The 14,666-nt window shown below is 32.5% G+C and overlaps 1 protein-coding gene across 4 annotated transcripts in view; it reads right to left on the bottom strand.

Annotated features, from left to right (window-relative positions):
* The window catches only part of LOC117177461 (tau-tubulin kinase homolog Asator), a 64,202-nt gene extending 54,389 nt beyond the window's left edge, over positions 1–9,813 (bottom strand). The window contains exons 1-11 of one of the 4 annotated variants that reach the window (XM_033368171.1): positions 9,515–9,811; positions 8,841–8,970; positions 6,579–6,726; positions 6,245–6,459; positions 5,966–6,095; positions 5,826–5,875; positions 5,647–5,733; positions 5,294–5,338; positions 4,511–4,783; positions 738–921; positions 216–544 (exon numbers count right to left, since the gene is read on the bottom strand). In XM_033368171.1, the coding sequence (XP_033224062.1) occupies positions 216–544; positions 738–921; positions 4,511–4,783; positions 5,294–5,338; positions 5,647–5,733; positions 5,826–5,875; positions 5,966–6,095; positions 6,245–6,459; positions 6,579–6,726; positions 8,841–8,897 (1,518 nt within the window). In that variant the 5' untranslated portion in view covers positions 8,898–8,970; positions 9,515–9,811. Of the gene's footprint in view, positions 1–215; positions 545–737; positions 922–4,510; positions 4,784–5,293; positions 5,339–5,646; positions 5,734–5,825; positions 6,096–6,244; positions 6,460–6,578; positions 6,727–8,840; positions 8,971–9,514 lie in introns of all 4 variants that reach the window. The other 3 variants (XM_033368173.1, XM_033368169.1, XM_033368170.1) reach the window with 3 other exon arrangements.
* Positions 9,814–14,666: the final 4,853 nt, after the last annotated feature.

Genomic DNA, 14,666 nt, shown 5'->3' with positions numbered 1-14,666 from the left:
CAGTAACATAGAAAATCCTATTTTAGAAATTATAAAAATTCCCACTCAAAACATAAATTGACTATTATTTTCCGGTTTTTCTCGACCTCAAAAAATTCCGGGGTATATCTCAGTTCCCCTGATTTGCCAATCCTGCAGCCACTGTGAATAATGGTATAGCTTGTGTGTTGCAAGATCTTAAATGATAAATTATTTCGAAATTATAAAATACTTACGGGACTGTGGTTTCCGCCATGTTTTGTGTTTGTAACGTCGTAAGAACAGTAAGAAGCATCTACGTCGGTTTGTATTCTAGGACTTGGAGGTTCACCGGAATTTGGTTCTGGTGCAGCAACGACTCGCAACCGCGCAAACGTTGCACCGCTAGCGGATTTACGAAGAGGCATAGCAGCATTCGTAGCGGACTTGGTGCGAGGAATTTCTGAAGCGGAACGTGCAGAAGCCATCAGTTCATCACCTTCGTTGTCTATCTGCTTTTCCAAGGGGGCAACTTGACACTGTGGCTCGACAGCCATTGAAACTGCGCGTCTTTTCTTTGGAGAAACTAAAAAAAAGACCATTGAAGATTTCAACTATCTTATAATTATTAGTTTTCGGGTCCATCGCCAACCCTGTTTACTCATTGTGAGCCTGAATATTTAAAAAAAGTATGTTTAAATTATGAGTTAATTAATATAGGCAATACCTCCCCCCCCCCCCTCAGAAAGAAAATTTATAAAAAAGTTTTCTTTACATACCTTGCACAGGAGGTGTAACGGCGACTTGTCCTCCCTGTGGATGTGTGTTGTCTGTAACAGGAATGGTAGCATTGCAATTTTTATCCCGACCATGGTTGCTGATCGCTGCTGTAAACGGAACTGCGGAACCTTCAATTGCACATTGTCTATTTCTCCTGCATATACTTTCATAATCCAATTGAGCCTAAAGGCATAAACAAAAAGAAAAAAATTAACACATACATAAAAAAATTATTAATTTATTAAATTCAGACTACAAATTAAATTAACGGCAATGAGCATCAAGGCACTCAAGTTACATAGCTAATATTCTTCATGGAAAAACGGATGTTTTTTCGATAAAGAATATTCATGATTCCAAAAATATCTTCAATAGAGAATTTGAATGCATTTTTTAACGTTTTATTTTAAATTGTATGATCTAAACATTCGATGAAAGCGCTCTTTTTTTATTTTAGGTACTTACAGCTTATTTGCAATTGATTGAAAATGCCGATTTGGAATACCAAATTTGAATAAGCAGCCCATATTTCACCCGTTATACAGACCATACAAACAAAATGAATATGGGTCCAATTTTTTATTTTATGACGTTATGAATATAAATTTCCACTCAAGCTTTCGAAAGACGTGCAAATTTTTTAAAGATTTGAAGTGATTAAAGATTTTGAGAATCTGGTTAGAGATAAATAACCTTTTTTTATTGAAAATGCTTTATATTAAAACACAAAAGGAGTTATCTATTAATTTAAAAAATGATCTGGGTAAATTAAACAAAAGTTATGCTAATACGATTAATTATATTTAAGATTGAGGTATCATACATTCCAGATTTTCTTTTACTATCTCTTATTTCTGTTGTGTTCATGACGGATTTGGATTTTGACCCTCACTTGATTCTTATGTATCAAAGAGAGACCATCGCTGTCTCAGTACTGTTCCTGACAGGTATATTTTTTCTTACCTTGATAAGGGAGCTTTATGAATACCGAAACGTTGACAAATATGTTCTTCTATTTACATTTGATAATAATAAAAATAAAAAAGACAAAAGAAATAAAAAAGAGAAGGAAGGGGATTTGGTTGGTTGCCTCCTAATTTTTGTCCCCTTTTTTATTTTTGTCCAAAGATTTTGTTTTATGAAGAAAAAAATGTCTTAATTTTTAATTTATTAAAAATTTATTTATTGAACTTAATTTTTTAATTTAAAAGAGGAGCATTTAATGGTGGTTGTCCAAATTTGGTCGTTGGATTCTTGGCTTTATTTTCAAAAATTGTATATATTAATATTGGACGTTAAATAGGATTTTGAATTTGATTTTAATCGAAATTAAATTTCTTTAATTTTTATTTTGAATGTGAATCATATCAAGAAATGTTCACACTTAGAGTTTGGACTTAAAAAAAATCGAATGTGACACGCGGTTTTTTAAAAAACACTGAATAACCAATCATTCGCAAGGACTCCCCGTATAAATGAAGTCACATCAACCATAAAAGTGCCCCTTCCCGCAAGTTTTTTTTTTCTACTTTTAAAAATTAAATTACACAATATATAAACCTAATATTGACTATTTCTTGTAAAAAAAACGAAATCCTCTACAAGATGAAAGAATTATTTTCCTTGTCCATCACACAGGCAAATTCTCTACATCACATTTTATTATCTTAAAATATACCTTAAATATTAAATGCATTCTCAATTAAATTTGTTTGAAGGCTAAAATTGATCAATTTTGAAGACTGCATTTTGCCAAAACAAGAAGTCAAGTTTTTCCAGGTCTCCTTTTTTTACATCAATAATGAAATAACCGTTAATTATAGATGTCAAAAATGAGCCAATTCATTTATTATTGGCCAAAATTTTTTTAAGAAAGCAAAACCACAAATAAATAAATTCTTAATTTTTTGCAAACATAAGTCGTCTTTGAAATCTTTGAAATAGTTGTGAGAGCTTTCTTTAATCTTTGTTTGTGAAATATTTTGTGTTAGTTTTAAATCATTGAAATATTCTGAAATTTGTTGATACCTTTTGAAATAGTTTAAGATCTTTGAAATATTTGTGAACTCTTTAATATTCATTTGAAATCGTTTAAAATCTTTGAAATGTTTTGAAATCTTTGAAATAAGGTTTAACCGTTTTGAAATCTTTGGAATTCTAGGATTCCTTAGAAATCTTTCTGAAATTTTTAGGAAATCTCTTAAATATTTGTGGAATCTTTTTAATTCATTTGTAATTATTAAGATATTTTTAATCTATTTCAAATCTTGAAAGTTTAAAAATGTTTGAAAATCTTCGAAACATTGAAGAAATCTTCGAAATCTAGGATACACGCCTTTTTAAAATATTTGGTAAATTTTTTTCAAATCTTTTTAAATATTTGTGAAATTTTTCTTAAATCTTTGTTTGTGAAACCTTTTTTATTAGTTGAAATCATTGAATTAATTAAAATCTTCTAAAATGTTTTAAAACCATTTGAAATTCTGTCAAATCTTGGAAATGTTTTAAAACCTTTGAAATCTGGTGTACTGTATCCTTTTTCAAATCCTTTTAATCTTTTAAAAGTTTCAAGAGCTTTGTGAAATATTTAAAGCTGGTGTACATGCCTTTTTTAAGCCTTTGAAATCTGCGAAATCTTGGTTAAATGTTCAAAATCCTTTTAAATATTTTTAAATCTTTGAAATATTTTGAAACCCTTTGAAAACCTTAGTAATGCTTTGTAATTTGGCGTACACTCAAAAATCGAGTGGTGAATCCCTTGAAAACCCCGTTGTATGGCCACGGCTCATTCTAATTCCTAGAAATCTATTTATTCTGTAATAAGTTAAAGAGAAATTATATCTCGATAAATAGAAATATTTTCAGTAGCAAGATTTTTTCTAAACGAGACGGTTCATTCATAATAGACTAATAGATTTAAATTTCATTTCACATTTTAATAAAATAACTGTTTTAAGGCCATGTGACGAGTGGGTCACGTGAGCAGATTCCTACCTTACGGACATTTTTATTTCATAACTTACTTTTAGACGTAGCGCCACATCGAGTTTAAAATTTGGGATACTAAATAAGAAGCACTAAGAAAGGTGGATATGGTGTTTGGTATGGTCCTAAATTTTATTAATGATGAAAAATGCAAAAAAAATGTACACACAAAATTTTTCATGATTATAAAAAGCGAGGACCACACCCACCTTTCTTAGTGCTTCTTATTTAGTATCCCGCATTTTTAACTCGATGTGGCGCTTCGTGTGAAAATAAGTTATGAAATAAAAGAAGTGTCGGCAAGGTAAGAATCTGGTCACGTGACCCACTCATCACATGACCTTTATATACCAAAATTTAATTCAAGTTTCTCGTGAAAAACTGAAGAAGATTTCCAGCTTTTAGCTCATTTTCGACTCCCCTCGTGGCAATCCACAATGTTCTCCTGCCCCCATCAATTCTCAAGTGATTATTCTTAAAATGACGGATAATTACGTAAAAATTACAAGGAGCCTTAGAAAAGGAATAAAAATAACAACGAAAAATATGTGTACATAAATGAGAGTTTAAAAGCAAAAAATTTTCAAGTATATTCAGAAAAAAAACTGCGAAAAGTGTGGCGGGTAAACGGGTAACTGAAATATTTTTAATATTAATTAAGGGCCCTTTTCCAGCTCCACTTTCCCCTTGCCAGATCATTACGTGTAGACCAAACCATGTGATAAAAGTACAGACTGCCCAGAAGTTTAGACTCTGCCTTAATTAAAACTAAAAAATCGAAACTCACATCTAACTCTTTCCTGTTATCTGGTTCCACATTCTCTTGATTATTTGTATCAACGTTTGGTGTGGTTTGCAGTTGGTTAATCGTAGTGGCTGTCGTGTGTGTCGGAGGAAGAGGAACTGTGGGTAACGATCTAGCAGTTGGTAAACCTTCATTAACTATTATAGGTCTTTCCCAATCGTAAGGGTCGCTCGCTTTCACACCTCGGCGCTTCATACATCTTTCGAGCAAACCACCCAACATTGCATAATCCGGTTTATCCGCATAACCCAAGCTCTGCAAAATAAATTCATATAATTTTAAAGGAACCATTTGCATTTCAAATAAATTCAAAAGAACCTCATTAAACCCGCCTAAAAAGTGGTTAGTTAAATAACACATTCTTAAATACATTTAATCAAGAAAAAGAAAATAAATTAAAAAAATAAAAACAAATTGGTGTTTCGGAACAAGCTTGACAGATTTTTAGAATGCCAAAGGTTTCTGTTAAGATGAGATATTTTCTGGCGATAACACGTAAAGGAAAATTTGTCAGCCAGCCAAGAACTCCACACTTATAGATATCATTCATAAATAGTTATGGCAGCGGTTTTTGTTATAGTATAGTTGATAAACGTAAGAGAATTCTCTCATAATGTCTGGCTTTTTGTATAATAATTTTAAATGGCTGATCGATAATTGATGAAGAAGCGTATGTAACTTATTTAATTTTTTATTGAATTCATTATATCTTGAATATTTTATTATAAGTTTAATATTAGTTTTTTTCAAAATAATATTTAATACAGGCCTGTCAGCGACATTCTGAGTACAGTGGCGGAGTATATCTTCCTGTGCAGAAAAGGAAAATTAATCATTGATTTTATTGTTTATTCACGCAGGAAGGCATACCAGCACTTTTATACTATAAACCTTCAATTTGAAACTATTCAAACTCAAATTTGCTCAACTATTACGACATTCAGTATGAAATTTGACCATTTATATTTGAATATAAACTTATTCGATTTAGAACATTTCTAAAATGTGGAAGTTATCAAATGTTGAAGAACTGACTAAACGATCTTAAAAAAAAAAAAAAAAAAAAAAAAAATCGCTGGCAGGCTTGTTAATCTGTGATCTATAAAAAATTGCCTTACCTGTATGTGTTCCAAGAATGAACGGAGATCAGAAGGAAGGTGTTTCAGAAGCAATCGATGATCATATTTTTCTTTCATTAATCCTACCTGTTTAACCAAAGAAATAAAAACCAGAAATAATGAGAATATATTGTCTTCCTCCAAATAAAACATTAGTTTTTTAAATCTGTGAAACTCACTTGTTCCTTGTCTTTAATTTTGCGCCATGGAAGTTGCCCATTAACAAATTCTACCAACATGTAAAATAGCGACCACAAATCATCATGTCGTCCCATTTCTTTATTTTTATGGGCATTAACAGACGCATACCGGACGGTACCTCTGAATCCAGCAGCAGCTCGGGGAGGTCTAACTTCTCCAGTTCCTGTCGTAAATTGGCGAGCCAATCCAAAGTCAAGCATATAAACCAATCTGCTATTATAGGGCTGCCGACCGATTGAAAAATTTGACTAAAAGGGCAATAAAACATTAGTTTTCGACTTTGACGATTTGCGAAAAAATAAGCTTCAAATAAAGAACTCGGAAAATTATCTTAAGACATTTTCATATTGTTTTATTCATTTTATTTTTTTTCTTAAAGAAATAAAATGAAACTTACTGGCTTAATATCTCTGTGAAGGAAGCCAACTTGATGAATACTTTCTATTGCTTTTAAAATCTGAAGTCCAAGTCGCAGAGTGGTAGATAAAGAAAAGGCACCTCTTGGTTGCGCGCGTCGCAATTCTGCCAAATTTTTTCCTTGCAACTGCATCACAACATAATTGAATCTATCGTTTCGTCCACAGCCTATGAATCTACAGACATGCTCCTTCCCTGAAATAATGTTTTACTTATTAAAGATCATTTACGCTAAATTTCAGATTCACTTAATTTCTGCGAAAATTCTTCTAAATTTTTGAAAAAAATTTAGTTCTATTTTTCTATATTCTCACCTTGAAGTTTTTTAAGTACTGCTACCTCCATTTTAAGAACCTGCTTGGGTTGACGGGCAGACTCAACTTTAAGGGCGACATGTTCTTTTGTCATTAAATCTAGTCCTTCGTAGATTTCCCCGAATCCACCACCTCCAATTTTTTTCGTCTTTTTACAAAAGAACACATTTTAGAATAAATGGGAAATTCGATGGTAAAAATAAATATTTTTTACGATGAATCAATAAAGAAAAGACCAATATTTCCAAGTAAAAGCACGAATAATTCCTTACATTATATAACATATTCATTACATATTAATTACATATTAAACCCATCATATAAAAAATTTCCTATGTGTATTGCCTAAGATGAAATCGGAAATTAGTTTAAGTACTGGTAGCAAGCATCAATTAAAACCTTTAGAAAAATCACTTTCGTTTGTTAATAATCCCTCATCTACAATTTATTGACAAAAAGAAAATTTCACCACCATTATTCCTACAAAAATATGAATATTTTCTTTTCCAATGTTTCTACTTACACAAATCATCGCGTAAAGCAATTTCACAAATTTTTTATTTTTCCATGTTTTTCTAAAAATTCGCAATTTGAAGCGCTCACAATATTGATTGAAAACACTTGAATTGAAAATTTTAATATTTGAAGACGTAAATTATTCATTTGTCAAGGATTCTATTTACAATTTTGTTAAATTTTTAATCCTTACAATTCCAAAAAGTACAGTTTTGAATACCTCTAATTTTGAAATTATTCTATTTTAAACATTTCTAAGTTAACATATTTTAAAATAAAGATATTAATGAATACATTTAAAATCTTACAATCACAACTCTAAATTTAAACTTTTAGTTTAAAGTTACCAATTTTACAAGAGTCGAGGAAGAATATTTTGATCAAAACTAAGTCTATGAAAAATTCCATATAATATTTTCATGATTTATGAAAGTTTAATTTATAAAACTATGATATATGTAATTAGACGCCTAATAAAAATAAAAATAATGAGCACATCAATCTCAAAATCCCTATATTGAAATTCGTTAATGAAATTTAGATTTACGTATTATATAATGATTCAATATAATTACCTTTTTATAATTAAATCTATTTTTATTCCAAACATGATCTTAGAAAAATTATCCAATAAAGGCGTTTTCATTTTTTCATTTCGTATCACACGATTTTCGCTATCTTAACATTCTCAATGATCAATGTCCTCTCTTTGTGTTTGTCAACAATACACTTTATTAATGAAAATTACATTATGCTCGAAATTTAATGATTCATGACAGACTTTAGTAATTATATAACAGTATGCATCTAACTTTTTTCTTCTACATACTTTCTGGATTTGAATATTTTATCAGCAAATATTTCAGCTCTGACTCCAGTGAAATTTGGTTAAATTTGAAAATTAAGTATAGTTGCTCAAGTTAAAAAATTCTTTTATTTCATAAATAATAAGATTGCACATAAATTTTAAACGAAGAAAAAGGTATATTTTCCCCGTATAATATTGGAATCAGCGAATTTCTTAGATAAAAATATCGTCGAAGGCTAGGAAAAAATATTTCTCCTATCTGAATGGAAAAAAAATCAAATCACTCTGTGATGCGCATGACCTTTGCACGAAATGATGAGAAAAAGTAGGGGCTTAGATATTCGAATAAATTTCCACACCATTAGTTTTTCATTACTCAAATTTGAGAAAAATTTGAAAGGGAGGTTATTTTAGAAGTTTGCGTTATCAAAATAATTTCGTGTTAGAGTTTAAATAAATCTCAAGGGTAAATGTTTTAATACATAACATTTTGACAGATATTCATTTCGCCATTTTTTGTACTGTATACATATTCAAAAATAGTTAGCAAATCTGAAATTAATAACAAATATTTCTTGCAAATTAAAATTTATACGCACTAAAATGTTACACAAAACGAGGGAAAGAAACTAAACTAAATTAAGTAATAAAAGAAATTATTGGTAGTTATACAGGTTTGTACATGAATGATAAAACAGATCATTAATATTAATAGCAAGACTTTCGAGGTCGAGATGAGTGAGATTTCTTATGCTAGTATGTGCAAGAAAATTAACAAGGAATTTCTGGACTGGTGTCCGCAATTCGATACAGAAAGTAGTCTAATTTGACAGGTTTAAAGGCCAGTTCAAAAAAGGGGAAATAACGCTGATTTAAAAAAAGACAAGTAGGGTAAAATCGGTAAAATTGACCAAACCCAAATGCAGGGCCTTGCTTACCACTTTCCATCTTTCCTTGACCACATGGCCGGGTTGCAGAAGGTTCTCGCTCGTCATGGTAATGTTGTTGTTCTGGTCCGTGCTTTCGTCCCCTACATGCCTCGAGATGAGTTTTTCCGGATTGGGATGCCTGGAAAATTGAACCAACCCCTTACTGCGGTTGCCATGGTTCTCGGGACGTTCGCACTAATCCAAAATCCGAATTTCGCGAGGTCGATTTCGCGGTTGTCACCAGTTTCTCAGGCTGTCGACACGCCCCGCGGCCAATACGCAAGACTATTTTTTTTATTGCCAAAGAAGTCGTCAGATCAGAAATTAACGAAGGAAGTGCTCGGTACGCGCCCCGTACTAGGCAGCCATGATTGCGTGCGAGCAAAGGGTGCAGCTATTCCTAGGGGGTGACTTTGTCCCTCTCCCCCATTCAGTGTATCGCGGAGCACGACCATAGATACACAAAATTAGCCAGGTAAGGCGATAACGTGCTCCGTTTTTTAAAAGACTATAAGTGAAATAAGCGAACTCGGTTGTCCCGGATTATTTTTATTGAGAGGAATCGCGAGGTGCGGAACCAGTGATCGTGTAGAGTCGCTGTACTTCGGTCGTTAACGTGACCGCCGATTTGTCCCCCACGCGTAATAAGGGATCCAAATATAATAACATTTTATTTTTACTACCGATGTGACGGTGTCGTCTGCTAGATGCCTGCGAGCGAACCATGAACCAAACCACCGCGTAAGGAGGCAGTTGCGAAGGTTTTCTTTGTGAGTTAGACTGCCGTTTCGGTTGAAACTCCTCAGGGGGGGCCTGGCGTTTTATACTTGCATTTCGAGCGATCCTTGCACTAGCGACCAACCTTTTCTTCGGACTAACACGAGATCTGAGAATACTTCGAAGGGATATCGCGACACTCGCGAAATGACCTGTCAAAAGCCGACGGGCCGGCCATTTTCGTGCTAGCTGAAGCTGACTGCTGACTAGCTCTAGCAGTAGCTTTGCCGAGTTGACACTAGAGGAGCTTGGGTAGCGACTAGCGATCGATCACGAGATATATCGAAATTGGAAGGAAATTTGAAAAAGCTTTGCGCAGGACGATCCCGGGGTGAGTTTGCGTCCCTTTGAACAGGTTCCGACACGTTTATACAATAAGAATTTCAAGAGTTTTTTATATCAAATACGTAAACGAGTTATTTTACCAGGAAAACCTACCAATTACTAATTTTTATAAATGATATTGCGTGTTAGAATCCCATCGTATATATGAACTGTAGAAAACTTGAAAGGTGAAAATACATAATAAATGATCGTGAAAAAACAATCTAAATTTGCCTCGGAAAGTTTACCTACCCAACCCTGCTTTCAATGCCGTGGTCAGGAAAATTTTCGTGATATTGGGGGGGGGGGGGGGGCACATCAGGTAAAAAATTCTATGGGGGGTATGCAGAGACATTCAGGGGAGTATATGTATATTATGTACGTGTTTCAAGAATTTCAGAGAGGGGGTAACCCCCCACCCCCCTAGCTACGGCCTTGTCTGCTTCGATAAATTGAAAAATTTAAGCAGAGAGATAAATTAGAAGCGGGAATTTAGGACTCGTCGGTTTTAGAAGGATTTTGCAGGCAGGTTTGAATGTGTAACGTAACGATGGTCATTTTGCGTGCTTTAAGGTACATTTATACCTCTGTCTGCCTGCCCGGTGCAGGCAGGCAATTGTCTAAGGCTATTCACACGACCAGTTTTCCGAGGAATTTTGACCGCGGAAAATGTGAAAATGGCGCGGGAATTGTAAATATTGTTAAATTTTTTAATAAAATAAACAAAGTTTTTATAGTTTGAATTGAAAATTATTATAATTAATTTAATTTTTATAATGTAATGTAAAAATATATCGAATTCCCAACCCTGAAATGAGTATTTCAAAATAAATACACTAATAATTGTTTACAGATGAGTTGATGTTGTCAGTCACTGTGTGCTGCGGAGACTTTTATTCAGCAAGAGAAGGAAAGTTTGTAAGTAGATATTATTTCCTCTTAAGTATTTCATTATTCTTCTGAAATGCAATACTTTAAAAATAAATTTATACTTTTGTCAGCTGTTTTAGAAATGTTGTACAAGTTGAAATAACATAACCTCTAAAATCCAACAATTGAAAATTGACAATACATAAATTAATTGTTTGTTAGGTATAAAATATGAATGGGCGCACACAGCGACTGGCAACATCAACTCATCTCTAAACAATTGTTAGTGTATTTATTTTGAAATACTCATTTCAGGGTTGCGAATTTGATATATTTTTACATCATATTATAAAAATTAAATTAATTATCATAATTTTCAATTTAAAATATTAAAACTTGGTTTATTTAATTTAAAAATTTAACAATATTTACAATTCCCGTGCCATTTTCACATTTTCCGCGGTCAAAATTCCTCGGAAAACTGGTCGTGTGAATAGCCTTAGACAATTGCCTGCCTGCACCGGGCAGGCAGACAGAGGTATAAATGCACTCTTATGTTCCACTGGATCGTTCCAAACAGTAATTGCCATTATTGTTATTGTTATCAATAAATATCGCGTCAACCATAAGTGATAGGTCAGAATCGATGACAGTTTTTGTTATGAATATCATATTATTAGGTATTTTCACTTCAACCATCAGCTAGCTTTACTTCGTTGAAAGCTGAGGGGGAAAATTGACCAAATGCATGAAAAAAAATTTATTTCTATAATATATTTGTAATTAATCATAACTATCATCATTTTATTATTGCATTAAGTAGTAACTGAAAAATAAAAACTATTTTACAAATATACTTATACAGAAAAAATTAGTTTTTACGAAGATATTAGCAAAATAAGGCAAAAATGGATCGAATCCCATGCATTTGGTCACTTGTTTTCCCCCTCAGCAGTCAACGAAGTGCAGTTAGCTGTTGGTTGAAGAGAAAAAACCTAATATGTGGTACGCTTCGCGCTCGATAATGTATTTATCTCGCGATTCGCGCTCCATAATGCTTTTTAAAACTAAAGGTCAAAGCATCGAACACATTAATTTGGTGATTGTGAATTCTCTTTTACTAAAGCTCCTTCGGCTTTACCGAACACATTCTCATCACGTATCTCCCGAGTGGGCAAACAAATTAAGGATGTCTTAGAGACGTATTTGGGGCATTCGTAAGACGTATTTTAGTAAATGTCTTTTGGTCACCCTAGGGATGCTCTTAGAACGTCTAATGTCAGTACGAAAGAAGTCCCGAGAACGTCCATATCTTTGAGAAGTCTTTAGGTCATCTTTAGGACATTGGACGTCTTAGAGGCGTTGATTGGCCTAACATAGGACGTCCTAGGAACGTCCCAAGGATTTTCTTGGGATTTTCATAGTTTTGAACCCACTGGGTCGTGATTCGCACTCGAGCTTGTGCCTGAAATTGTATATCATTTCCATAAATGTATATTATTACAATTTATAATATGCATTGGTATTAAAACAGACGTAGTTTCCTTGTCTCATTCAAAAAAGCGCATTCTTTAAAAAAAATTTGTTATTAAACATTTTATTGCAACTTCTGTCGTTTTTTCATCAACTAAATTTGCTCATTTCCAATGTTATTTTCACGGTTTAAACATTACACAAACGGGCTACACAGCAGCCTCACTGTTTTTAAACTTCTAAATTATATTCCAAACTTCAGTGATCCAGACGTTGTCAACTGAATTTTCTACCACATCGTGTTCTAAATCGCAGTTGTGGTAGCATATTGCTTCATCTCCTAATAATTCACTAAGAGTCTGTCAAAGCGTCTAATATGGAGAGTCTTGTTACAACAATAGTTGAGAATGTTTGAAATACTGTGAAATTGTTGAATGAAAAAATGTAATTTTTGGATTTTCCATTATTTTTTATGCTGTCAAAATTTAAAGTATCGATTTTTCAAGAAAATTCCAAAAGTCGTTATGATAATTCTTTAGGGCATTCAAAAAGCAAAAATTTTCTTCTGTTGACTGTTTTTTTATATCCTGCGTTATTTGGCTTAAAATTTTCATCTTCGTGTTTTTATGAATTTTGTAAATTCTATAACTCTGGTACTTTTTGGTTTTATGAGAAAAGTGATAAGGATAAACTGTTCGACTTTTTGAATAATATGAAGATCTTTACAGAGAATTTTCGGATTTTGAAAAAAGTGGTCTGTAAAAGAATCAAAATGCGCTCACGTTTGAATTTTTATCCAAAATTGCTGGCTAAAGAAGTTGTCCTTTAGTTTCGGCCACTAAAAGAGTGTACCAAAGGCCAGTCTAACAGATTCATTTTTTAAAAAGTTATCGTGGAAAGAGTCCGAAATACATACAGACAGACACATACGTAAAAACCTGCGTTTGTATTCAGGGGCTCTCAAAACGTGGGAATTTGACAAAAACTGGGGAGGTCAAATTTTACACAAATCTAATACCTTCTTTTATCAATAATAGAAGGCTCCCCTCAGGTCCTAGTTGAACGTTCAACTAGCACGTTCCTAGGCGGCGGACATTTTATACGGAACAGAACAGAAAGAGCTTTTTCACGATCTAGAGTGCATTGCGGACCGCAACCTCGTATAATCACATTGTTATGATTCCTTTTTAAGGAGAGACTTTTATCGACTTCAAAAAATCGAAAAAAAAATTTTGCATAAAATGATAGTTTAACATCTCAAGAATGTAAATTCAAAGTCCTAGAACGAAACTCTAAAGTCCTTCTTATATTAAAAACCGATAGCCTGACGCACTTGTCCAGTGGCGCACAGTAGTGCAAAAAAACTTCCGTGGACACATTGATTTTCAGAAGACAATAATTATCCGATTTTAACTTTTTTTAAAATGAAAGCTAAAAAAATTTCGAATAGAACTATCATGTGAAATTTTTAAAGTTTTCTTTATTTTTTGTTTATTTATTAGCAAAAATGAAAAAAAAATTAACTTTTGAACTATATTGGTTTGAAAAAATGCGTTCCCAGTGGACAGAAAATTTGGTGACATCGTTACGAAATCTTCACGAAAACTTTACGATATCCTATATCCATGTCGTTAAGATGTATTTACGATATTGTAAAAACGTCGTATGATCTGAAGATGTCTTTACGATATCGAAAGACACCCTAACGACACGGACATAAGATGTCGTAAAATTGTCGTAAAGATGTCGTAACGACGTTGTAAAGATTTTGCCGAATTTTGTGCCCACTAGGTTGATTCAATCAAAAACATCTAGAAAATTGAAAGTAACTATCAAAAAAAGATGTCCAATAGCAATGCAAATGTTAAAAAAATTTATCGAATTTGTTATGAACAAATAAGTGAATGAAAATGGTTCCGTGGGGCTTGGCGTCTATTTGTCACTTGATTCGCACTATATTTGAATAATTTATGGACAAGAAACTTTTTCCAGTTGAATTAATAATTGTTTAAACTACATTAATTAACAAATGTAAATAACTAACTTCTAATTTTTTAAGAAAATTTGGATGAAAATAAACAATTTCTTATTGCAAACAACAATTGTTTAAACAAATTTTAAACATTTTATGTATTTATGCAAAATATACCGCTTTTTCATGGAATTATTAGCCAGTTATTTAGCAATGATTTTTTTGCTATGAATCGATAACGTTTGATAATTATTTAATCAAACTTTATTAACAGATGCATTATTTGGCTATTTTTTAGCATCAACATTTTTATGTGTGTAATAAACTGTTAATATCACATTTTAAAACTTTTTTTACGGTATATACAATATATACAGTATATACCAATAAAATGGTCAGAGTTAAAAAAATTTAAAAAT

The sequence above is a fragment of the Belonocnema kinseyi genome, chromosome 7, assembly GCF_010883055.1.
Source record: "Belonocnema kinseyi isolate 2016_QV_RU_SX_M_011 chromosome 7, B_treatae_v1, whole genome shotgun sequence".
NCBI lineage: Eukaryota > Metazoa > Arthropoda > Insecta > Hymenoptera > Cynipidae > Belonocnema > Belonocnema kinseyi.
The sequence above is the reverse complement of the archived record's forward strand: the minus strand, read 5'-3'. Positions and strand labels throughout refer to the sequence as shown.